Source organism: Martes martes (assembly GCF_963455335.1).
Source record: "Martes martes genome assembly, chromosome: X".
NCBI lineage: Eukaryota > Metazoa > Chordata > Mammalia > Carnivora > Mustelidae > Martes > Martes martes.
In genome coordinates, this window is record NC_137897.1 from 57,614,389 (window position 1) to 57,638,952 (window position 24,564).

Below are 24,564 nucleotides of genomic sequence, written 5' to 3' on the forward strand. Positions count from 1 at the left end.
ATATGAAATTTACTGGGTTAAAACTGAGATTTTTGTTTCCCTGCAAACTTGGGGTATGGAGGGGGACTCAGGATTAAAATTAGATGAGTCATAAAATCTGATAGTTTCTTTGCCCATCTAAGTATAGTGTTAGTAAGTCTGCATGCATATTTAAACGCAGAAAAATAACGGAAAATAAGTCAAGACATTAACAGTGTTTACATTTGGGGAGTAGGTATATGGATTTGGGTTTAATTAATGTATTTTTTTGTATTTTCCAGATGTTTCCCAATGAACATAATATTTTGGAAGGCAGCTATGCTCACCACTATACCACCAATGCTCCAATGAACATAATACTTTGATGAGAAAAAAAGATCAGTTTTAAAACAGGAAATACTCTGAAATTTTTATTTATTTTATTTTGCAGTGAAAGAACATGAAAAAAAAAACTTCAAAATGGTAACATGATTACTTCCAATGAATGATTAAATGTACTATAGGAAGAGAAATTATACACTGTAATTACAGTTTACATAATTATACAGAACAATACGTGGCAATCTCTTGAGAGTACTGTGATTAACACTTCACTGATACACACCAACCTCAATATAACTAAGTTTTATTATTTCTCATTGTCACATAAAATACAAGAGCTTATGGACAAGCTGTGCTTAACAATAAATGTGGTTTTGCCTGAAATTCTTAACCGTATGCAGGCTCCTTAAGCATTCATGTTTTAAATTCTACTGTATTTTTATCGCAAAATGAAGCAGGTACAACAGAATTAAAGCTACTAGATAAAGGACTAAGAAAACACAAATATAAAAACCAAACAACAGCAGAAAACCTTGGGTTGGTTCTCCAAGATTTTCTTTCCAAATAAATGTTGATCTCATTTAGCAGTTATGATAATATTCACAGCCACAGACTAACAGCTACATGGTAAAAGGACTTTAGAAGGATTAAACTACACAGCACTTTATTAATATTTTAAATCATCTACCACAGTTTACATTTCTTGAAAGCATTCTACTACCAAAGCAAGATCAAATGAATTAGTATTTAAATTTTTCTTATACTTCTGAGACCTATGTTTCAACTGGCACTACAAGAAAAAATTCAGAACACAAGACTAATTAACTTCTTATATCTTGAGTAACGACCTAGGGCAATTAATGTCAGGGTCAAGTACACTTTGCTTTTAGCGATCAATGTCTTCTACTATTGTCTCGAGATTTTTGCAACAGGCTTTAACCTCCTCAATTGCAGCCATCCAATTATCATAAATAATTTTGTCATAAATTGCATCATTAACCTCCCTAACTACCCCCTCCTGCTGAGACTCAAGTGCATCACCTGAGAAAAACAACACTGATCTTGGGATTATGTAAGTACGTAAATTGTGACCAAGTAAAAAATCATCATTTCCATCTTTTCCATTTGAGTTGATTCCATGAGGAGTAAAGAAATTGAAGAATGAATCCTTGGGAAAATTTTCAGTTACAGTTCGGATTGTTCCCCAGATCCGGTGTTTCTGTTTCTTCCTGATGGTTTTCAAAGTGACATTCTTTCCTTCATTCCAATCTATCTCGCAGCCTGTGCAATACTCAATCGCGGTTCCCCTATAGGGATGGGGATCATAATACGCCAGCCTTGACTTCAGCACATAAGTCTTTGTTAACAGCTCATTTTTGAAATATTCATTGGGCTTGAAGTGAAATTCTAGTGTGAAACTGAGAGGCTCGCCAGGATCTGAAAGTTTCACTTTAATATCTGTCAGGAGCTTCAGAATAGGCTCGTCATATTTCTTAATCAAAGGAGTGAGTGTGTCAACATTTTTTAAGACAGTTAGCCAAAAATCAGGAATTCCTTTAGGATCCTGTTCTTTATTCTCTTCTCCGGTAGTCTCACTGTCATCATCATCATCATCGTCGTCGTCGTCGTCGTCGTCATCGTCATCCTCCTCCTCAATAGCGTAATCATAATAATCTCCCTCATAACCATCATCCTCATCCATATATTCATGCATCAGACCCTCCTCATTACCATACATCTCTTCCTCATCATACATGTCATCATCATAGTCCTCAGAGTCTGATTTATATTCACATTCCTCTTTTGTAGGTTCATAGATTGCATTTATAATCTGACGTCTTTTTTCCAATAAGGGTTGATACATTTCAGCAAACTTTCTTTCAATGCCATGAAATTCCCTCAGAAATTTGGATTCTAGATTGGCCACTCTAGTTTGAAGCTTTTTGAGGGCTAACACACGGTACTTAACTTTCAAAGGTAGACTTTCCACAAAGTCTGTATCTAAAAGATAACCGATAAGTCCTTTTGGACGGTCTGAATCCTCATCAGTATCTTCATCTTTTACCCCGCCTTCCCCGGACCCAGCAGCAGCATCTTCACCTTTTCCCCTTTCTTCCCCAGGCCCAGCGGCGGCTTCTTCACCGCGCTCCTTATCCTCTCCAGGCCCAGCTGCGACATCTTCACTGCGCTCCGGCTGTTCCCCATGTCCCTCCATCATTACCTTATTACCAGCCTCTTCTTGACTAGAGTCTAACAGTTCCTTATGGTCGGCTGACTCGGCCATTTTTCAAAGGACCGTAACGCGTAAGGTGGCTACCACCAAGATAAGGAGACCTGGCCTCGGCAGGGAAAGACTCACCGGAATAGCAGAAGCGGCGGTGGTTGGGGCAGAGGTGGAACGGGCAGTAGTGGCTGGGCTGTGGGAGTAACTGCGGAGGCTGCTGCCGGGATGAAGGCTGCGCAGATGCTGTGAGAAGCCGACAGAGGCAACCGTAGCCGGGGCTTGAGAGAAGAGTGGTGATGGTCAGTTTTGCAGGAACGAGCCACAGACTGCAGAAAGCTGCAGTGGGCGGACCCTTAGCAAGCAGCAGCTGCTGCAAGAAAAAACGGTGCCGCAATATGATTACACAGCCGTCTCTTGACTAGATTTCCTCCGTGCAAATAGCTGCGTCACTCCCTTCCTCCCCTACGCCTCTGCCCTAAACTCATTTGCTGGGCTGGGTGATTGACAGGTCCTGAGCCAATAAATTATCAGATCTATCAAGTTTTCCAACTCCACTCACCTTCCCAGGTTGTCTAATATAGCTGATTCATCCACCTCTCACTTACTCTCCGACCCCCTCCTGAGTTTTCAGAGACCTAGATTTTATTTGTTTATTCTCTCAATTTGCAACTGGCATTATAATTAAAAAAAGAAAAGCTAAAAGAAATACTAACTAAAATGTCAGACTAGGCTAGAGGACAAGGCATCCATCCAGCCAAATTCTGTCCCTTTGATTTTAGCCCCGGGGCTCTGGAATGGCGGGGGGTGGGGGTGGTAAAATTTGTAAAGATAGTCTAGAAGGGAAAACGCTTTTAAAAAATTAGCAGGCTTGGGCGCCTGTGTGGCTCAGTGGGTTAAGCCGCTGCCTTTGGCTCAGGTCATGATATCAGGGTTTGAGATCGAGTCCTGCATCTGGCTTTCTGCTTAGCAGGGAGCCTGCTTCTCTCTCTCTCTCTCTCTCTCTCTCTCTCTGCCTTCTTGTGATCTCTCTCTGTCAAATAAATAAATAAAATCTTTTAAAAAAATTAGCAGTCTTGGTCTTAGGATGGTGTAACTGTCAGTGATTTAAATATTCTATATTTTGTTTTTACTGTATTTTCCACAAGCTATATGGTAAATAAGCAGTAATTTTAAATTGGAAACGCCTCCTAACATTTCCTAGGTTTGGGGGGGGGGACAAAAGAAGTGGTTATTGAGGGTTAGGGTGAAATAAGGCCTGTGATGAAGATCCAAAGTGCTGTATCCAACTGACAAGTGAACACACAGGACAATAAACCAGTCTTATCAGTAATTCACTCTTTTTTTTTAAGATTTTATTTATTTATTTGACAGACAGAGATCACAAGTAGGCAGAGAGGCAGGCAGAGAGAGAGAGAGAGAGGAGGAAGCAGGCTCCCTGCTGAGCAGAGAGCCCGATGTGGGGATCGATCCCAGGACTCTGAGATCATGACCTGAGCCGAAGACAGAGGCTTAACCCACTGAGCCATCTAGGCACCCCAGTAATTCACTCTTTTTTTTAAAATATTTTATTTATTTATTTGACAGAGAGATCACAAGTAGGCAGAGAGGCAGAGAGGAGGAAGCAGGCTTCCCGCGGAGCAGAGAGCCCCATGCAGGGCTCGATCCCAGGACCCTGGGATCATGACCTGAGCCGAAGGCAGAGGCTTTAACCCACTGAGCCACCCAGGCACCCCCCCAGTAATTCACTCTTAATACTGACTTGTCTCTTCCTCTTTTTGGATGCTGGTTCTCAAGCCATTGGGAATTTTAAAAGGAAGTGTCCAAATGTAAAGTAATATTTATTTAAAAAATCATAGCATTTGCTTGACAGTTTTGAGTTATTGACAATAATCTAAATCTCAGCATTAAAGACATGGTTAAATATATGATAGACTATTCACAGAATGGAATACTATGCAGTCATTTGAAAATTTCCTCTGGATAGGAACCATTGGTGATATTTATTGTCCATATTTCCAATGCTGATCATTTATTAATTTAACAATTTTTAAAATTTTAACTATTCCTCAGATCTAAACAATTTGCATGGTGTTATTATCACAGAGATAAACACTGTTTACATATTGTATTTCTTTACAGATTCTTTCAGTATACAGGTAAAGTTTTCTTTTTACTTAGTTTACCTCTGTGTACCATCTGTATACCTCTGCATACCATTACAGTATTTACAAAATTCAGTTTTCAGGCTTATGATCAATCTGGTAGTTCCCTTGTTATCAGTCCTTTGCATTCCAAGTTTTCTTTGCCTTTTTTTTTATTATGTTCAGTTAGCCACTGTATAGTACATAATTAGCTTTTGATGTAGTGTTCAGTGATTCATCAGTTAAGTGTAACACCCAGTGCTCATCACAGCATGTGTCCTCCTCAATACCCATCACCCTGTTACCCAAGCTTTCTTTTTCTGGTTCTGAAGTTGCAACATTCCTTGTAGTTTTCTGATAATAAATTCAACACATGCTCATTTTTAAAAATTGCAAAAACAAGGAAAATTTTAGAGTATAACAGAAATCACTAGTAATCTCACAACCCTGACAGAACCAATGTGAACATTTTAGTCCTTTTCTTTCTAACGTGTCTATATATGTGTTGCATTTAGGCCAGAGTTTTCTAAAAATAAAACTGAGATAAATAAACTTTTTCCTCTCATGACCATATTCCAGTGTGCTTAAGTAGTTCCCAAAAAGTAAACCCAAAAGAAAATCTATTGTTATTTATATATATTATGTAGTTAAACCAAATTATTAAAAGACAAAGAGAAGTGTGTCATCTAATTTAAAGATTAAAGAGTACTTCATATTCACACATGCAGTCATAGAAACCACAAGGGAATGACGTGTTTCATTGCTTAAAGCAAAAGTATATGATACCAAAAAGTATAGGAAACAAAGGAAAAAAATAGATAAATTGGACTTCTTCAAATTAGAAACTTTTGTTCATTAAAAAATACTATCAACAGAGTTAAAAGGCAGCCCATGAAATGGAAGAAAATATATACGAATCATGTAACTGATAGAGGATTAATATTCAGAGTACATAAGGACTCCTACAACTTAAGAACAACCAAAACAAGCAAATCACTTAAAAATGGACAAAGGACTTGAGTAGATATTTCTACAGAGAAGAGATACAAATGACACCTGAAAAGATGTTCAACATCACTAATTAGGGAAATGCAAATCAAAACCACTATGAGATACCACTTCACACGCATTAAAATAGCTATTATCAGGACAATAAAAACAAAAAATAACAAGTGTAGACAAGGATATGGAGTAATCGGAAACTTTGTGCATGGCTGAAGAATGTGAAATGGTGCAACTGCTCTGAAAAGCAGTATGGTGGATCCTCAGAAAAATAAACACAGAATTACCACATGACCCAGTGATTCCACTTCTGGATATATACCCAAAAGAAATGAAAGCAGGGTCTCTGATACTTTTACACCCATATGTTCATAGCAGCATTTTTCATAATAGCCAAAAGTGGAAACAATCCAAATGTCCATTGATGGAAGAATGGATAAACAAAACATAGTAGTATAAACAAGGGAAATATTATTCATTCATAAAAAGTAATGAAATTCTGACACATGACACAACATGGATTAACCTTGGCGATATTATGCTAAGTGAAATAATCCAGGCACAAAAAGACAAATATTTTATGGTTCCACTTATATGAGATAACTAGAGCACTCAAATTCATAGGATAGAATGGTGGTGGCCAGAGTCTGGGGGCAGGTGGGAATGGGAATTTTTGTTGAATGCACACAGAGTTTCAGTTTACAAAAATGAGGATATTCTGGATGTTGATGATAGTTGGACAATAATGTGAATGTACTTAATGTCACTGAAATGTACAACTAAAAATAGCTAAAATGATAAATTTTATGTTACGTATATTTAACCACAATTTAAAAAGTTGAAAAAAACAACAAAAACATAAGCAATACTGTCAGCAAAATGAGCACTAAGCAAAAATAGGTGAAATATGCATAACATACACATATATATGCAACACAAATAGGTGATTACTATATGAGAAGAACTGACAATGGCTAAAATTAAAAGGACTAAGAATTCCAAACATTGGCAAGGATATAAAGAAATTGGAACTCTGAAATATTACTACTATGAGTGTAAATTGGTATAACAACTTTGGAAAACTATTTGGCACTATCTGCTAAGTTTAAACACATGCCTCTCCTAGGACCTAACAATTCCACAGTTAGGTATGTACACAAAAAGACATGTACAATAATATTTAAGTCAATATTATTTATTTTTAAAATAACTCCATGTGGTCATTTTTTGTATACATGTAACTCACCTTTTTCAAGTGCACAATTCAAGGATTTCTTAAATTTACCAAATCGTACAGCCTCTGCCATGGATCAGTCTTAGAATATGTTCATCATCTCAATATGGTATTTCATAAACTTTAACTGTTAATCCCCACTATATTTCCTAATGTCCCACTCCCAGCATAGACAACTGTTAATTTATGTTCTGTCTTTATAGCTTTACCTTTTCTAAATATTTCATATAAATTGAATCATATAATATGTAGTCTTGTGTGTCTGACTTATTTCACTGTGAATAAAGATTTTGAGATTCATCTATACCATAGCATGTATCCATAGCTGGTTCTTTTTTATTGTTGAATAGTATTTAAGTCTATGGATATAACACACCATATTTATTTTCTCACTACTTGATAGACATATAGGTTGTTTTAAACTTTGGCTACTATGAATTATGCCACCATGAACATTTGTGTGCAAGTCTTTTTTATTTTGGCTATTTTGGTGGGTATAGAATGTATCTTGCTATGGTTTAATTCACATTTCTCTACTGACCTTTTATCACATATTGGCTATATATATATATATATATATATATATATATATATATTTTAAGGCTATATATAGCCTTAAAATTTTTTGCCCATATTTTACTGGTTTGACTATCTTTCTATTATTTAGGTATAAGATTTCTATGTATATTCTGGATACAAGTAATTTATCAGATATGTATTTTTGCAATATTTTCCACCAATACGTTGTCTGTCTTTTTATACCAACTAACACTTGTTTTACTTGTTTTTGAAGTACAGAAGTTTTGAATTTTGAATTTATCACTTTTTAATGGACTGTGTTTTGGTGTCTTAACTAAAAAATCCCAGCCTAACTCAAGGTCTTAAAGATTTCCTCCTGCATTGTTTTCTAAAGGTTTTATAATTTTAGCTCTTATATTTAGGCCTGTGACCCATTTTGAGTTAATTTTTGCATATATTGTAACTTAAAGGCCTATGTTTAGCTTCCTATATATGGATCTTTATTTGTCTCAGCACCATTTGTTTAAAAAACTATCTTTTCCTTATTCAATTGCCTTGGTACTTTTATCACAAACCTGTTGACATTTGTTATATAAATGAGCCAAAGATGGCTCCTGTATATTGGTCCCTATGTTGTTTATTCTTCATAACAGGCTAGAGCCCTTAACTCAGTCAGCACCAAACTCAAATTCTTACACATATGTTTTAAATATAGCCCAAGGAAGCATAATTTGGGCCATTTAGAACTTGTCTGTTACACTACAAAACTGCTCCCAACATCTGCTAGCCATAGTTGAGACAAACCATGTAACTATAAAAGACCCTAAAATGCTGCTGCTCTTTGGAGCTCTCTGACCTAAGGAATGCCCACCTTGCTAGTGGAGGACATCACTTAGACTCTTAAGCCCCCTCTCTGATTTACCTCTCCTAAAAATTCCCTTGCCCACTTCACCTTCTGCATTATGGCCCCATGACAAGTCTGTGTAAGGTCTCCTGCTATGAGGAATTTACCCTCTCATATAACCCTGCTCCAAGCACTGCCCAATAAAGCTTGTTGTGCAATACTGCCATCTTGTCTCTTTGTCCTTTCTTTGATCAGACCCCAAATCCTTAAACTTGCCACAACCATAAATATAAGGGTTTATTTCTAGATTTTCAATTCAATTTCATTAATCTATATGTCTAGCTTTATGCCCATACCACACTGTCTTGATTACTGGAGCATTATAGTAAGTTTTTTTTTTTAATTGGGAAGTGAAAGTCCTCCATCATTTTCCTATTTTCCTAAAAAGTTTTGGCTATTCTGAGTCTTTTGAATTTCTATCCATATTTTAGTATCAGCTTGTCAGTTTCTGCAAAAAATAAAAAAAAAAAGAAAAAAAAAAAGAAAGAGGGGAGACAAGATGGCGGGGAAGTAGGAGGAGGTGCCTTTTCAACCTGTACCCTAAAGTGAGCTGATTACCTACCAAAGAACTCCGATCACCCATGAAATCAGCCTGAGATCAGAATTATACATGTCTGGATCTCCACGGGGGGCAGAAGACGCCAGTGGGCAGGTAAAGTGGAGTGGGAACGTCGGACTGATATTGCAAGATAAACAAAAGGGGGAGGGGCCACCAGAGGCGACCCATTGGAAAATAATACCCCAATACAAGAGTGCCCTGCGTCTGGGGACCAGCATTAACTTGGAGTCTGGTTGAAAGCACTCAAAAGAGCAAAGGATCGTGGGGGGAAATTGTGGGAATTGGGGCGGCTAGGGACAGGGGCTTAAGTCCCCGGCTCCAGGACAGCCTGCCCTGGCGCTGAGCCAGAGAGTGCGGCGGAGAAACCGGGTCTTGGTCCCTGAGCCGCCAGCACGCCCGAGAGCGAGTGGAGTCCGGCTCCTGTGAGGGGCTGGGAGCCACACCAGACGGCAGAACGCGCACCTTGCCTGAGATGCGCACGCGTCTCACCCTCCCCTGAGAGAGGTGCACGAACGCCCAGCCTGGTGTTCTGGGACCCAGGCCGTGCTAGAGCCGGAGACGCCCGCGCCCCAAACCCTCCCCTGGGAGAGGTGCGCGCAAGCCCGGCACTCTTAGACCTGGAAAGACCAGGCAGTCCCAGCCCCGGCCAGAGGGAAAATCTCAGTGTGCAATCGATGCTTGGAACCTCTCTGGCGGTCTGGAGCTGCCCAGACAGCCGCCGCTGCCGTGGTTTTGCTTACAAGCAGGAGATCCCGCATCCCCAGGGACTGAGACTCAGAACCTGCTCTGCCAGCGGCCCAGTGGCTGCAGCACCTGCAGGGGAGCAGACTGAGGCTTCTCTCTGAGAGGGAGGTCGGGGTGCAGTTTGTTTTCCTCTAAACCTCCAAAAACCATCAAAAGCTGTCAAGGCGAGAGAAAAGAAGTGAACAAACATAAAAACCTCCAGAGAACAAAAGCCTGAAAAAACTGTTTTCCTCAGAGCCCACCCCCTTGAGGGGGGCTGGAGGACTTAACTCAGGGAACATCACTGACTGAAAACCCACGTGGCAGCCCCCTCCCCCAGAAAACAAATCAGGAAAGAAACAAAAAAAAAAAAGACTACAAGAGAACAACCACCACTATTTCATAGATACAACTTTTATTTTTAACTCATTCCCACTATTCTGGTTCATTTTTTTTCTTTTTTTATATAGATAATTTTTTAACCTATTTACCATCACAGTGAGATGTCCAGTACATCAAATTCCATAATAAACTTCTAACCTGAATTTTTTGATACATACACATGTGTTTTTCTTTTTCTTTTTTATTTTTTTAATTTTTTAAAAAAAATTTTAGTTTACTTTAGTCCAGTTTATTCCTTTTTTATTTTTATTTTCTAATATTCATATAGAGTTAAACTTCAAGGTAACCCCCTTTCTCCAATCAATGCTACCCCTATAGGTAAACCAATTTTTAATCCCCCTTTTATCTTAGGAAAGTTGAGTCCTTCAACAAAGATATCAAGATAACATACAGGAAGAATCAAAATAACCTTCCTTGCCCACACTGAGAATCTATAACCATGCTCCCATCTTTTTCTTCTGCCAGTGTGTATGTGTATTTATATTTGTCCTGATAGTATATAAATATTACACTTGGGGTTCTTTTTGACGAGGTTCTTACTTTTTTTGCCTATATATATATATATATATATATATATATATATTTTCTCTCATCATATAATATTATCAGTCTTTTTGTTTGTCTGTTTTTGTTTGTATACGTCATAAATCTTACCCTGGGGCCCATTTGGGCTGAACCTTCTCTTTTATCTTCCCTTTTTTTCCTGTCTCTCTCTCTCTCTCTTTTTTCTTTTTCTTTTCTTTTTTCTCTCATTTGGGTGGGGAATCCTGAGTGCTCAGAAGTGTTCCAGGGTGCACCTTGACTGCACCATGGTCGATACATCCGGCTACATCTGTCCAGTCATCTCTCACCAAAATGACTAGGAGGAGGAATCCCCAACAGTAGAAAAATACAGAGGATGGGCCTTCCGCAACAGAGCTAACGGCTATCAACATAGACAATATGTCGGAAAGAGAATTCAGGCTAACAATTATCCAGGCAATAGCTAGGCTGGAGAAAGCCATGGATGACCAAACGGAATTGATTAAGGCAGAATTGAAAGCGACAAGGGATGATGTTCATATGTTAGGGCAGAGCTGAAGGCCACCAGGGATGAGGTTCACAATGCTCTCAATGAGTTCCAATCTAATCTAAATTCTCTAAAAGCTAGGGTAACTGAGACAGAAGATAGAATTAGTGATCTGGAGGACAAACAGATAGAGAGAAAGGATCAGGAGGAAGCCTGGAACAAACAGCTTAGAAGCCACGAAAACAGAATCAGGGAAATAAATGATGCCATGAAACGTTCCAACGTCAGAATTATTGGAATCCCTGAAGGGGAGGAGAAAGAAAGAAGTCTAGAAGATATAGTGGAACAAGTTCTTCATGAAAATTTTCCCAATCTTGAGAATGGAACAAGTGTTCATGTACTAGAAGCAGAAAGGTCTCCCCCCAAGATTATAAATTCCAAAAAAACATCCAGGCACCTCATAGTAAAATTGAGGAATCATAATTGTAGATACAATCTCTTGAAAGCCGCTAGGACAAAGAAGCTCCTTACGTACAGAGGAAAGCCCATCAGAATAACGTCAGACCTGTCCACAGAGACCTGGCAAGCCAGAAAGGGCTGGCAAGATATATTCAGGGCACTAAATGAGAAGAACATGCTGCCAAGAATACTTTATCCAGCAAGACTGACATTCAAAATGGATGGAGAGATAAAGAGTTTCCAAGACCGGCAAGGCTTAAAAGACTATGCAACCACCAAGCCGACACTGCAGGAAATATTAAGGGGGGTTCTATAAAAGAGGAAAGACCCTAAGAATAGCATTGAACAGAAATATAGAGACAATCGACAGAAAGAAAGACGTCAAAGATAACACAATGTCAATAAAAACGTATCTCTCAATAATCACTCTCAATGTGAATGGCCTAAATGCGCCCATAAAACGACACAGGGTTGCAGATTGGATAAAACAACAGGACCCATCCATATGTTGTCTACAAGAGACCCATTTTGAACCTAAAGATACACCCAGACTGAAAGTGAAGGGATGGAGAAGCATCTTTCATGCCAATGGGCCTCAAAAGAAGGCCGGGGTAGCAATTCTCATATAAGATAAATTAGATTTTAAACTAAAGACGGTAGTCAGAGATACAGAAGGACACTACATCATTCTTAAAGGGACTATCCACCAAGATGATCTAACAATTGTAAATATCTACACCCCCAATATGGGAGCAGCCAATTACATAAGAAAACTATTAATCAAGATAAAGAGTCATATTGATATGAATACATTAATAGTAGGAGATCTTAATACGCCTCTCTCAGAAATAGACAGATCATCGAAGCAGAAAATCCATAAAGAAATAAGAGCATTGAATGACACATTGGACCAGATGGACCTCATAGATATATACAGAACATTCCACCCTAAAACAACAGAATACTCATTCTTCTCAAGTGCACATGGAACCTTCTCCAGAATAGACCACATACTGGGTCACAAATCAGGGCCCAACTGATACCAAAAGACTGAGATTATTCCCTGCATATTCTCAGATCACAATGCTTTGAAACTGGAGCTCAATCACAAGGAAAAGTTCAGAAGGAACTCAAACACCTGGAAGCTAAAGACCACCTTGCTTAAGAATGCTTGGATCAACCAGGAGATCAAAGAAGAACTTAAACAATTTATGGAAACCAATGAGAATGAAGACACTTCACTCCAAAACCTATGGGATACAGCAAAGGCGGTCCTAAGGGGGAAATACATAGCCATCCAAGCCTCCCTCAAAAAAATTGAAAAATCCAGAATACACCAGCTGTCTCTACACCTTAAAAAAAAAAAAGAAAGAAAGAAAAGAAAAAAGAAAAAACTAAAGCAAAACACCTGGAATTCTGATAGGGACTGCCTTGAATCTATGGATTGACTTGAGAAGAATTGATAATTTAAAAACATTGAATCTTTCAATCCATGTACAAGGAAATTCCCTTCATTTATTTATGTTTTCTCTAATTACTCTCAGCAGTGTTTTGTAATTTTCAGTGAACAAATCTTGTACTTCTTTTATTAAATGTATTCCTGTATATTTTATTATAACTGATGTTATAAAAGGTACTGTCATTGTAGTTTTATTGTGGCAAAATGTATATAACACAAACTTCACCATTTTAACCACTTATAAGTGTACAATTTGGTTGCATTAAGCATATTCACAATCTTGTGCAACCATCCCCACTATTCATTTCCAAAACTTCATCATCCAAAACTTAAACTCTGTACCCATTAACCAATAGTTCTCTATTCCTCACTCCCTCCTACCCAAGCTCCGGGAACCTCTATTATACTTTGTGTCCCCAAGAATTTGTCTAATTTAAGTGTCTCATGTAAGTGGAATTACACAATATTTATTCTTCTGTATGTGGCTTGTTTCACTTAGCATAATGTTTTCAAGGTTCATCCATGTTCTGGCATGTGTCAAAGCTTCATTCCTTTTTATGGCTAAATTTGATTGATAGATAGATAATAATAAAAATATGTATCTACCTATCTGATAGATACTTGGATTGTTTCCAACTTGGACTATTGTGAATAATGCTGCTAGGAAGCCTGGTGTGCAATTATTTGTTTAAGTCTCTGCTTCCAATTCTTTGGATATACACCTAATAGTGGAATTAATAGATTACATGGCAATTATATGTGTAGATTTTTGAGGAAAGTCTCAACTCTTTTCCATGGTGGCTACACAATTTTAGACTCCCAATAGCAATGCACAAAAGTTGTAATTTCTCCAAATTCCCACTAAAATTTTGTATCCATGTGTGTTTTAATAGATGTTCTATGAGTATGAAGTCATATCTCATTCTAGTTTTAATTTTCTTCTTAAAATTTTTTTAAAGATTTTATTTATTTATTTATTTATTTGAGAAAGCAAGAGCGATAGAGAGAGCACAACTGAGAGAAGGGAGCAGAGGGAGAGCTAAGCAGGGACTCTAATGCAGTGCTTGATCCCAGGAGCCTGGGATCATGACCTGAGCCAAAGGCAGATGCTTAACCAACTGAGTCTCCCAGGTGCCCCTGGTTTTAATTTTCATTTCCCTCAACAAATATTTATGTTGAGCATTTTTTCAAATGTTTATTGCCAATTTGTATATCTTATTTAGAGAAATTCTTATTTAAGCCCTTTGCCTACTTTTCAATTACTTTGTTTGATTTTTTGGTATTGAGGTAAAGAAGTTCTTAATGTATTCTGGATAATAATTCTTATCAGATATATGCTTTTCAAATTATTTTCTCCCATTATGGATGTTATGACAGCTTTTCACTGTCTTGATAGTATTTTTTAATGTACAAATGTTATTAATTTTGATGAAGTCGACATTATTATGTTACTTCTGTTGCCTACATTCTTGGTATCATATCCAAGAAATCATTGCCAAACCAATGTCATGTTTTTCCCTTAAGTTTTTTTCTAGTGTGGTTCATTAATCTATTTTGAGTTAATATTTGCACATGGTGTAAGGTAAGTTCCAACTCTATTCTCTTGCATGTGAATTTCTAGTTTTCCCAGCAACATTTGTTGAAAAGACAATTTTCCCCATTTAATGGTCTTATCATCCTTGCTGAAAATTGATAATATATGTGAAGGTATATTTGTAAGCTGTCTATTCTATTACATTGATCTATGTGTCTGTTTTTATGCCAGTTTTTTATTACTGTAGCTTTGTAGTAAGTTTTGAAATCAGAAAATGTGAGTCTCCCAACATTATTCTTCACTTTTCAGTATTGTTTTATGTATTCAGAATAACTTGAGATGTCATAAAAAAACCCAGGATGAGTTTTTCTGTTTCTTAAAAAATACCTTTAAGATTTTGGTAGAAATTACACTAAGTCTGTAGATCTCTTTGAGCACTATGGTCATTTAAAAAATGTTATTTCTTCATTTGAGGAGTTAAGATGGTGGAGTAGTAGGGGACCCTATGCTTTTCTTGTCCCTTGAACACAGCTAGATAAACATCAAATCATTCTGAACACCTAAGAAATTGATTTGAGGACTAAAAGAACACACTGCACATCTAGAGAGAGAAGAATGGTAACATCATGGAAGGTAGGAGCTGCAGAGAGTTGCTTTGGTGGAGGAAAGAATTGCAAGTTCTGTGGAGAGGAGAGCCCTGATCATAGGGAGAGGAATGAGAGAGAGAGAGAAAGAAGCATGCAGGAGATTGCACAAGAAAAACTCTTCTCCCAAAACTATTGACTGGGAAAAGGAGAAGGAGAGGGGCTGACTATGGCAAGTTTTTACAAGCACCGGAGCTCAAAGTCTCAAGTTTTAGAAGTCCACGCCATCACCAAGGTCTTGTCCGGCAAGCTTAGTTGTGTTTCTGTGAGGAAGGAGGGCAGAGGCCTGGGACCAACCAGCATACCTGGATCCTTGGATCCGGGATCTCCTGGATCACACCAGGAGAAACATTTCCTCTTCTTGGAGTGCATTTGGGAGAGATGGTACTGCCTCTCAGGGGAAAAAGAGATAGTTGATGCCATTGAGTGACCCCATTAATTACATAGCAGCAGAGGTAATTGCTTAAGACAACTAACCTGGAAGCCAGCTTTTGGCTGTGCTTTACCATAAACTCTGAGATCCTGCATGGTCATTTGACTACTTTGCTGGGACAAACCAGCTCTGGCCACAAAACAGCAAGACCCTCCCCCAGAGAAACAGTGTGGGGCGGCACCACTCGGGGTCCCCAAACTTTGAAGTTTTTGAAACCCAGCCATGTGCCTGAGATAAAACACAGGAGTACTGCACTGCCAGGCAGGCTGACAGCTCAGACAGAGGGTGAAAGCAGGGTTCTGATTGAAGCATGGGACACAAGAGGAGAGATTGTTCACTCTTCTGTGAGGGCTTCCTGAACAGTGGCAGGCACAAACTCCCCTCTCAAGGGATGACAGAGAGAGGTAATGTCATCCATCCCCCACCCCAACCACCACCTATCAGCATGGGCAGACTTCAGTGAGCAACACAGCACCGTTACTGGAGGCTGGAGCCACTTACACCAAGCCCCACTCCACTAAACCTTGCAGGTGTATCTTTACTAGGACAAGTTGGCCAGGGAACCAGAATAGTAGGCTCCTCCCTCAGAAGACCAGCACAAACCCTCCACATGTGGAAAGTATCTACTGATCATGGAGTGCTACAAATCTTCAGCTCTAGAGGGAATATCATAAGGCTTATTTTAACAAGCAGGCCAAAACACAACTAGTTAAAATGCCAAATGCTGGACAATGTCCCAACACCCTCACTGCAAGTGAGGAGAATCTCTACAGAGGACTGCCTGAGGGAAAGAACAACCAAGACATGATGGAAGAGTGCACACTCTGAAACACTTCCTGAAGTACCAGGCCCTGGACAGTATAGACCTCTACTTAATATAGCCATTACTCTCAGGAGCAAGAAATATAATAGGCTTTCATAACACACACACACACACACACACACACACACATGCACACACACACACACACACACACAAACCAAGGACCTAGACAAAATGCTGAAACAGAGGAATTCACTTCAAAAAAAGAACTTGGGACACCTGGGTGGTTCAGTCAGTTAAGCACCAGACTCTTGATTTTGACTCAGGTCATGATCTCAGCGTCATGAGATCAAGCCCTGCATTGGGCTCCACACTCAATGGGGAGTCTGCTTCTTTCTCTCTCTTTCCCACTCTCTCTGCCCCTCCACCCATTCACACACTCTCTTTAAAATAAATAAATCTTTAAAAAAAAGAACATGAAAAAGTCATAGACAGAGATCTAATAAAAACAGATATAAGTTAAAAAAATACATATATATATGTAATATGCCTGAACCAGAATTTAAAACAATAATCATAAAAGTACTAACTGGGCTTGAGAAAAGCATAGAAGACACAAAAGAATCCTTTCCTACAGAGATAAAAGAACTAAAAACTAGTCAGACTGAAATAAAAAATGCTATAACCAAGATGCAAAACCAACTGGAGGTAATAATGAGTATGGAAAAAGCAGAATAACAACTCAATGATAAAGAAGATAAAATTATGAAAATAATGAAGCTGAAAAGGAGAGGGAAAGAAAAGTACTGGACCACAAATGAAGACTTAGGGAACACAGTGACTCCAGAAATCATAATAACATTTGCATCAGAGGAGTATCAGAAGAAGAAGAGAGGGAAAAGGGGGCAGAAGGTTTATTTGAGCAAATTATAGCTGAAAATCTACCTAATCTGGGAAGGACACAGACATCAAAATCCAAGAAACACAGAGAACACCCATCAAATTCAACAAAAGCTGGCCAACACCAAAACATATTATACTACATTTTTTAAAGTATAGAAATAAGGAAAGAATCCAGAAACCAGCAAAGGAAAAGACATCCTTAACCTACAAGAGAAGACAAATCAGGTCTGCAGCAGATCTCTCCACAGGAACATGGCAAGCCATGTTGATATATTCAAGATGTGGAATGGGAAAAATATGCAGCCAGGAATCCTTTATCCAGCAAGGCTGTCCTTCAGAATAGGAGAGATAATTTCCCAGACAAACAAAAACTAAAGACGTTCATGACCAATAACCAGCCCTGCAAGAAATATTAAAGGGGACTCTTTGAGTGGAAAAGAAAGACCAGAAGCAACAAAGACTAGAAAGGAACAGAGAAAATCTCCAGACTTAGTGACTTTACAAGTAACAAAATGGCACTAAATTCTTATGTATCAACAATTATTCCAAACGCAAATGGACCAAATGCTCTAAGCAAAAGGCATAAGGTATCAGAAAAGATAAAGAAAAAATTAAAGCCATCATTTTGTGGCTTACAAGAGAATCATTTTAGACTTAAAGACACCTCCAGATTGAAAGTGAGGGGTTAGAGAACCATCTGTCACGCTAATGGACACTTAAAAAAAAAAATCTGGAGTAGCCATTCTCATATCAGACAAACTAGAGTTTAAACCAAAGAGTGTAACAAGATTTGAAGGAGGGCATTCTATCATAATTGAGAGGTTTACCCAACAAGAAGATATAACAATTGTAAATGTTTATGGCCCCAACTTGGGACCACCCAAATATATAAAATAATTAATAACAAACATAAGGGAACTCATTGATAATAATACAATAATAGTAGGGGACTTTATTGCCCCAGTTACAACAATGGACAGATCATCTATGCAGAAAATCAACATGGAAACCATGGCCTTGAATGACACACTGGACAAAATGGACTTAACAGATATATTCAGAACATTCCATCCTAAAGCAGCACAATACACATTCTTTTTGAGTGCACATGGAACACTCTACAGCACAGATCATATACTGGGTCACAAACCAGCCATCAACAAATACAAAAAGATTGAGATCGTATCATGCATATTTTCATACAACAATGCTATGAAACTTGAAGTCACCCACAAGGAAAAAAATTGGAAAGACTACAAATACATGGAAGATAAAAACATCTTACTAAAGAATGACTGGGTCAACCAGGAAATTAAAGAAGAAATTTTAAAAGTACATGGAAGCAAAAGAAAATGAAAACACAACAGTCCAAAACACTTGGGATGCAGAAAAGGCAGTCATAAGAGGGAAATATATAGCAATACAGGCCTACTTCAGGAAGCAAGAAAATTCTTGAATGTACTACACATAAAGTAGATAGAAGAGGAGCAACAAATAAAGCCTAAAGGCAGCAGAACAGGAGTAATAACGATTAGAGCAGAAATGCCTGGTGATGGGTATTAAGGAGGGCACAGATTACAAGGAGTACTGGATGTTATATACAAACAATGAATCATGGAACATTATATCAAAAACTAAAGATGTACTGTATAGTGACTAACATAACATAATTTAAAAAACTAATTAACATGATACAGAAACAACAACAACAACACAGTAGAAAAGATCATTGAAAGTAAGAGCTGGAGAGGAGACAAGATGGCGGGGAAGTAGGAGGAGGCGCCTTTTCAACCTGCACCCTAAAGTGAGCTGATTACCTACCAAAGAACTCCGATCACCCATGAAATCAGCCTGAGATCAGAATTATACACGTCTGGATCTCTACGGGGGCCAGAAGATGCCAGTGGGCAGGTAAAGTGGAGTGGGAACGTCGGACTGATATCTGAAGATAAACAAAAGGGGGAGGGAGCCACCAGAGGCGACCGACTGGAAAATAATACCCCAATACGAGAGTGCCCGGCATCTGGGGACCAGCATTAACTTGGAGTCTTGTTGAAAGCACTCAAAAGAGCAAAGACTCGAGCGGGGAAATTGGGGGAATCGGGGCGGATAGGGATAGGGGCTTAAGTCCCCAGACCCAGGGCAGCATCCCCTGGTGCTGAGCCGGAGAGTGCAGTGGAGAAACCTGGTCTTTGTCCCGGAGCCGCCAGTGCGCCCGAGAACGGGTGGAGTCCAGCTCCCGTGAGGGGCTGGGAGCCACACCAGACGGCAGAACGCGCACCTTACTGGAGATGCGCGCGTGCCTCAACCTCCCCTGAGAGAGGTGCACGAACGCCCAGCCTGGTGTTCTGGGACCCACGCGGCGATACACCCACGCGGCGATAGAGCCGATAGAGCTGGAGGCGCCGCGCCCCAAACCATCCCCTGGGAGAGGTGCGCGCAAGACCTGAGCTCTCAGCCCCAGCCAGCGGGAAAATCTCAGTGTGCGATTGCTGCTTGGAACCTCTCTGGCGGTCTGGAGCTGCCCAGACAGCCACAGCTGCCTTGGTTTTGCGTACAAGCAGGAGATCCTGCGTCCCCAGGGACCGTGACTCAGAACCTGCTCTGCCAGCGGCCCAGCGGCTGCAGCACCTGCAGGGGAGCAGACTGAGGCTTCTCTCTGAGAGGGAGGTTGGGGTGCAGTTTTCTTTCCTCTAAACCTCCAAAAACCATCAAAAGCTGTCAAGGCGAGAGAAAAGAAGTGAACAAACATAAAAACCTCCAGAGAACAAAAACCTGAAAAAAAACGTTTTTCTCAGAGCCCACCCCCTTGAGGGGGTCGGGAGGACTTAACTCAGGGAACATCATTGACTGAAAACCCACGTGGCAGCCCCCTCCCCCAGAAAACAAATCAGGAAAAAAAAAAAAAAAGACTACAAGAGAACAACCACCACTACTTCATAGATACAACTTTTATTTTTAATTCTTTCCCACGATTCTGGTTCATTTTTTTTCTTTTTTTATATAGATAATTTTTTAACCTATTTACCATCACAGTGAGATGTCCAGTACATCAAATTCCATGATAAACTTCTAACCTGAATTTTTTCATACATACACATGTGTTTTTCTTTTGCTTTTCTATTTTCTTAATTTTTAAAAAAATTTTTAATTTAGTTTAGTCCAGTTTATTCCTTTTTTATTTTTATTTTCTAATATTCATATAGAGTTAAACTTCAAGGTAATCCCCTTTCTCCAAGCAATGCTACCCCTATAGGTGAACCAATTTTTAATCCCCCTTTTTCTTAGGAAAGTTGAGTCCTTTAACAAAGATATCAAGATACATCCAGGAAGAATCAAAATAACCTTCCTCGCCCACACCGAGAATCTATAACCATACTCCCATCTTTTTCTTCTGCCAGTGTCTCTGTGTATTTATGTTTGTCCGGATAGTATATAAATCTTATACTTGGGGTTCTTCTTGACGAGGCTCCTCCTTTTTTTTGCTTATATATATATATATTTTCTCTCGTCATATACTTTTATCAGTCTTTTTGTTTGTCTGTTTTTGTTTGTATACGTCATAAACCTTACCCTGGGGCCCATTTGGGCTGAACCTTCACTTTTATCTTCCCTTTTTTTCCTGTCTCTCTCTCTCCCTCTTTTTTATTTTTCTTTTCTTTTTTCTCTCATTTGGGTGGGGAATCCTGAGTGCTCAGAAGCGTTCCAGGGTGCACCTTGACTGCACCACGGTCAATACATCCAGCTACATCTGTCCAGTCATCTCTCACCAAAATGACTAGGAGGAGGAATCCCCAACAGAAGAAAAATACAGAGGATGGGCCTTCTGCAACAGAGCTAACGGCTATCAACATAGACAATATGTCAGAAAGAGAATTCAGGCTAACAATTATCCAGGCAATAGCTAGGTTGGAGAAAGCCATGGATGACCAAACAGAATTGATTAGGGCAGAATTGAAAGCGACCAGAGAGGAGGTTCATAATGTTAGGGCAGAGCTGAAGGCCACCAGGGATGAGGTTCACAACACTCTCAATGAGTTCCAATCTAATCTAAATTCTCTAAAAGCTAGGGTAACTGAGACAGAAGATAGAATTAGTGATCTGGAGGACAAACATATAGAGAGAAAGGATCAGGAGGAAGCCTGGAACAAACAGCTTAGAAGCCACGAAAACAGAATCAGGGAAATAAATGATGCCATGAAACGTTCCAACGTCAGAATTATTGGAATCCCTGAAGGGGAGGAGAAAGAAAGAAGTCTAGAAGATATAGTGGAACAAGTTTTTCATGAAAATTTTCCCAATCTTGCGAATGGAACAAGTGTTCATGTACTAGAAGTAGAAAGGTCCCCCCCCAAGATTATAAATTCAAAAAAAACATCCAGGCACCTCATAGTAAAATTGAGGAATCATAATTGTAGATACAATCTCTTGAAAGCCGCTAGGACAAAGAAGCTCCTTACATACAGAGGAAAGCCCATCAGAATAACGTCAGACCTGTCCACAGAGACCTGGCAAGCCAGAAAGGGCTGGCAAGATATATTCAGGGCACTAAATGAGAAGAACATGCTGCCAAGAATACTTTATCCAGCAAGACTGACATTCAAAATGGATGGAGAGATAAAGAGTTTCCAAGACCGGCAAGGCTTGAAAGACTATGCAACCACCAAGCCGACACTGCAGCAAATATTAAGGGGGGTTCTATAAAAGAGGAAAAATCCTAAGAATAGCATTGAACAGAAATATAGAGACAATCGACAGAAAGAAAGACTTCAAAGATAACACAATGTCAATAAAAACGTATCTCTCAATAATCACTCTGAATGTGAATGGCCTAAATGCACCCATAAAACGACACAGGGTTGCAGATTGGATAAAACGACAGGACCCATCCATATGTTGTCTACAAGAGACCCATTTTGAACCTAAAGATACACCCAGACTGAAAGTGAAGGGATGGAGAAGCATCTTTCACGCCAATGGGCCTCAAAAGAAGGCCGGGGTAGCGATTCTCATATCAGATAAATTAGATTTTAAACTAAAGACGGTAGTCAGGGATACAGAAGGACACTACATCATTCTTAAAGGGACTATCCACCAAGATGATCTAACAATTGTAAATATCTATGCCCCCAATATGGGAGCAGCCAATTACATAAGAAAACTATTAATCAAGATAAAGAGTCATATTGATATGAATACATTAATAGTAGGAGATCTTAACACGCCTCTCTCAGAAATAGACAGATCATCGAAGCAGAAAATCAATAAAGAAATAAGAGCATTGAATGATACATTGGACCAGATGGACCTCATAGATATATACAGAACATTCCACCCTAAAACAACAGAATACTCATTCTTCTCAAGTGCACATGGAACCTTCTCCAGAATAGACCACATACTGGGTCACAAATCAGGGCTCAACCGATACCAAAAGACTGAGATGATTCCCTGCATATTCTCAGATCACAATGCTTTGAAACTGGAGCTCAATCACAAGGAAAAGTTCAGAAGGAACTCAAATACCTGGAAGCTAAAGACCACCTTGCTTAAGAATGCTTGGATCAACCAGGAGATCAAAGAAGAACTTAAACAATTTATGGAAACCAATGAGAACGAAGACACTTCACTCCAAAACCTATGGGATACAGCAAAGGCGGTCCTAAGGGGGAAATTCATAGCCATCCAAGCCTCCCTCAAAAAAATTGAAAAATCCAGAATACACCAGCTGTCTCTACACCTTAAAGAACTGGAGAATCAACAACAAATCAAACCAACTCCACACGTAAGAAGGGAAATAATCAAGATTAGAGCAGAGATCAACGAGGTAGAAACCAGAGATACAGTAGAACGTATCAACGAAACTAGAAGCTGGTTTTTTGAAAGAATCAATAAGATTGATAAACCATTGGCCACACTAATCCAAAAGAAAAGAGAGAAAGCCCAAATTAATAAAATTAAGAATGAAAAGGGAGAGATCACAACTAACACCAAGGAAGTAGAAACAATCATCAGAAGCTATTATCAACAGTTATATGCCAATAAGCTAAGCAACCTAGATGAAATGGATGCATTCCTGGAAAACTATAAACTCCCAAAATTGAACCAGGAAGAAATTGACAACCTGAATAGACCGATATCTAGTAACGAGATTGAAGCAGTGATCAAAAACCTCCCAAAAAACAAGAGCCCAGGACCTGACGGATTCCCTGGGGAATTCTATCAAACTTTCAAAGAAGAAATAATACCTATTCTCCTGAAGCTGTTTCAAAAAATTGAAGCAGAAGGAAAACTTCCAGACTCTTTTTATGAAGCCAGCATTACCCTGATCCCCAAACCAGGCAAAGACCCTACCAAAAAGGAGAATTTCAGACCGATATCACTGATGAATATGGATGCTAAGATTCTCAACAAGATCCTAGCAAACAGGATCCAACAGCACATTAAAAAGATTATCCACCATGACCAGGTAGGATTCATCCCTGGGTTACAAGGATGGTTCAACATTCGCAAATCAATCAATGTGATAGAACAAATCAATAAGAGAAGAGAGAAGAACCACATGATCCTCTCCATTGATGCAGAAAAAGCTTTTGACAAAATCCAGCATCCGTTCCTGATTAAAACGCTTCAAAGTATAGGGATAGAGGGAACATTCCTGAACTTCATCAAATCTATCTATGAAAGACCCACAGCAAATATCATCCTCAATGGGAAAAAGCTTGCAGCCTTCCCATTGAGATCAGGAACACGACAAGGATGCCCACTCTCACCACTCTTGTTCAACATAGTATTAGAAGTCCTAGCAACAGCAATCAGACAACAAAGAGAAATAAAAGGTATCCAGATTGGCAAGGAAGAAGTCAAACTCTCTCTCTTCGCAGATGACATGATTCTTTATATGGAAAACCCGAAAGACTCCACCTCCAAACTACTAGAACTCATACAGCAATTCAGTAATGTAGCAGGATACAAAGTCAATGTCCAGAAATCAGTGGCTTTCTTATACACTAACAATGAAAATACAGAAAGGCAAATTAGAGAATTGATTCCATTTACTATAGCACCAAAAACCATAAGATACCTCGGAATAAACCTAACCAAAGAGGTTAAAGATCTGTACTCGAGGAACTACAGAACACTCCTAAAAGAAATTGAAGAAGACACAAAAAGATGGAAGACCATTCCATGCTCTTGGATGGGAAGAATAAACATCGTTAAAATGTCTATACTGCCCAGAGCAATCTATACTTTTAATGCCATTCCAATCAAAATTCCACCAGTATTTTTCAAAGAGCTGGAGCAAATAATACTAAAATTTGTATGGAATCAGAAGAGACCCCGAATTGCTA

General features: G+C 39.1%; 1 protein-coding gene across 1 annotated transcript; it reads right to left on the bottom strand.

Annotated features, from left to right (window-relative positions):
* Window positions 1–383: 383 nt before the first annotated feature.
* NAP1L2 (nucleosome assembly protein 1 like 2) lies at window positions 384–2,584 on the bottom strand (the record flags this gene model as incomplete). The annotated part of the gene is made up of 1 exon (XM_080795439.1): window positions 384–2,584. The coding sequence occupies one exon, from the start codon at window positions 2,582–2,584 to the stop codon at window positions 1,187–1,189; it is 1,398 nt and encodes a 465-aa protein (XP_080651565.1). The 3' UTR covers window positions 384–1,186.
* Window positions 2,585–24,564: the final 21,980 nt, after the last annotated feature.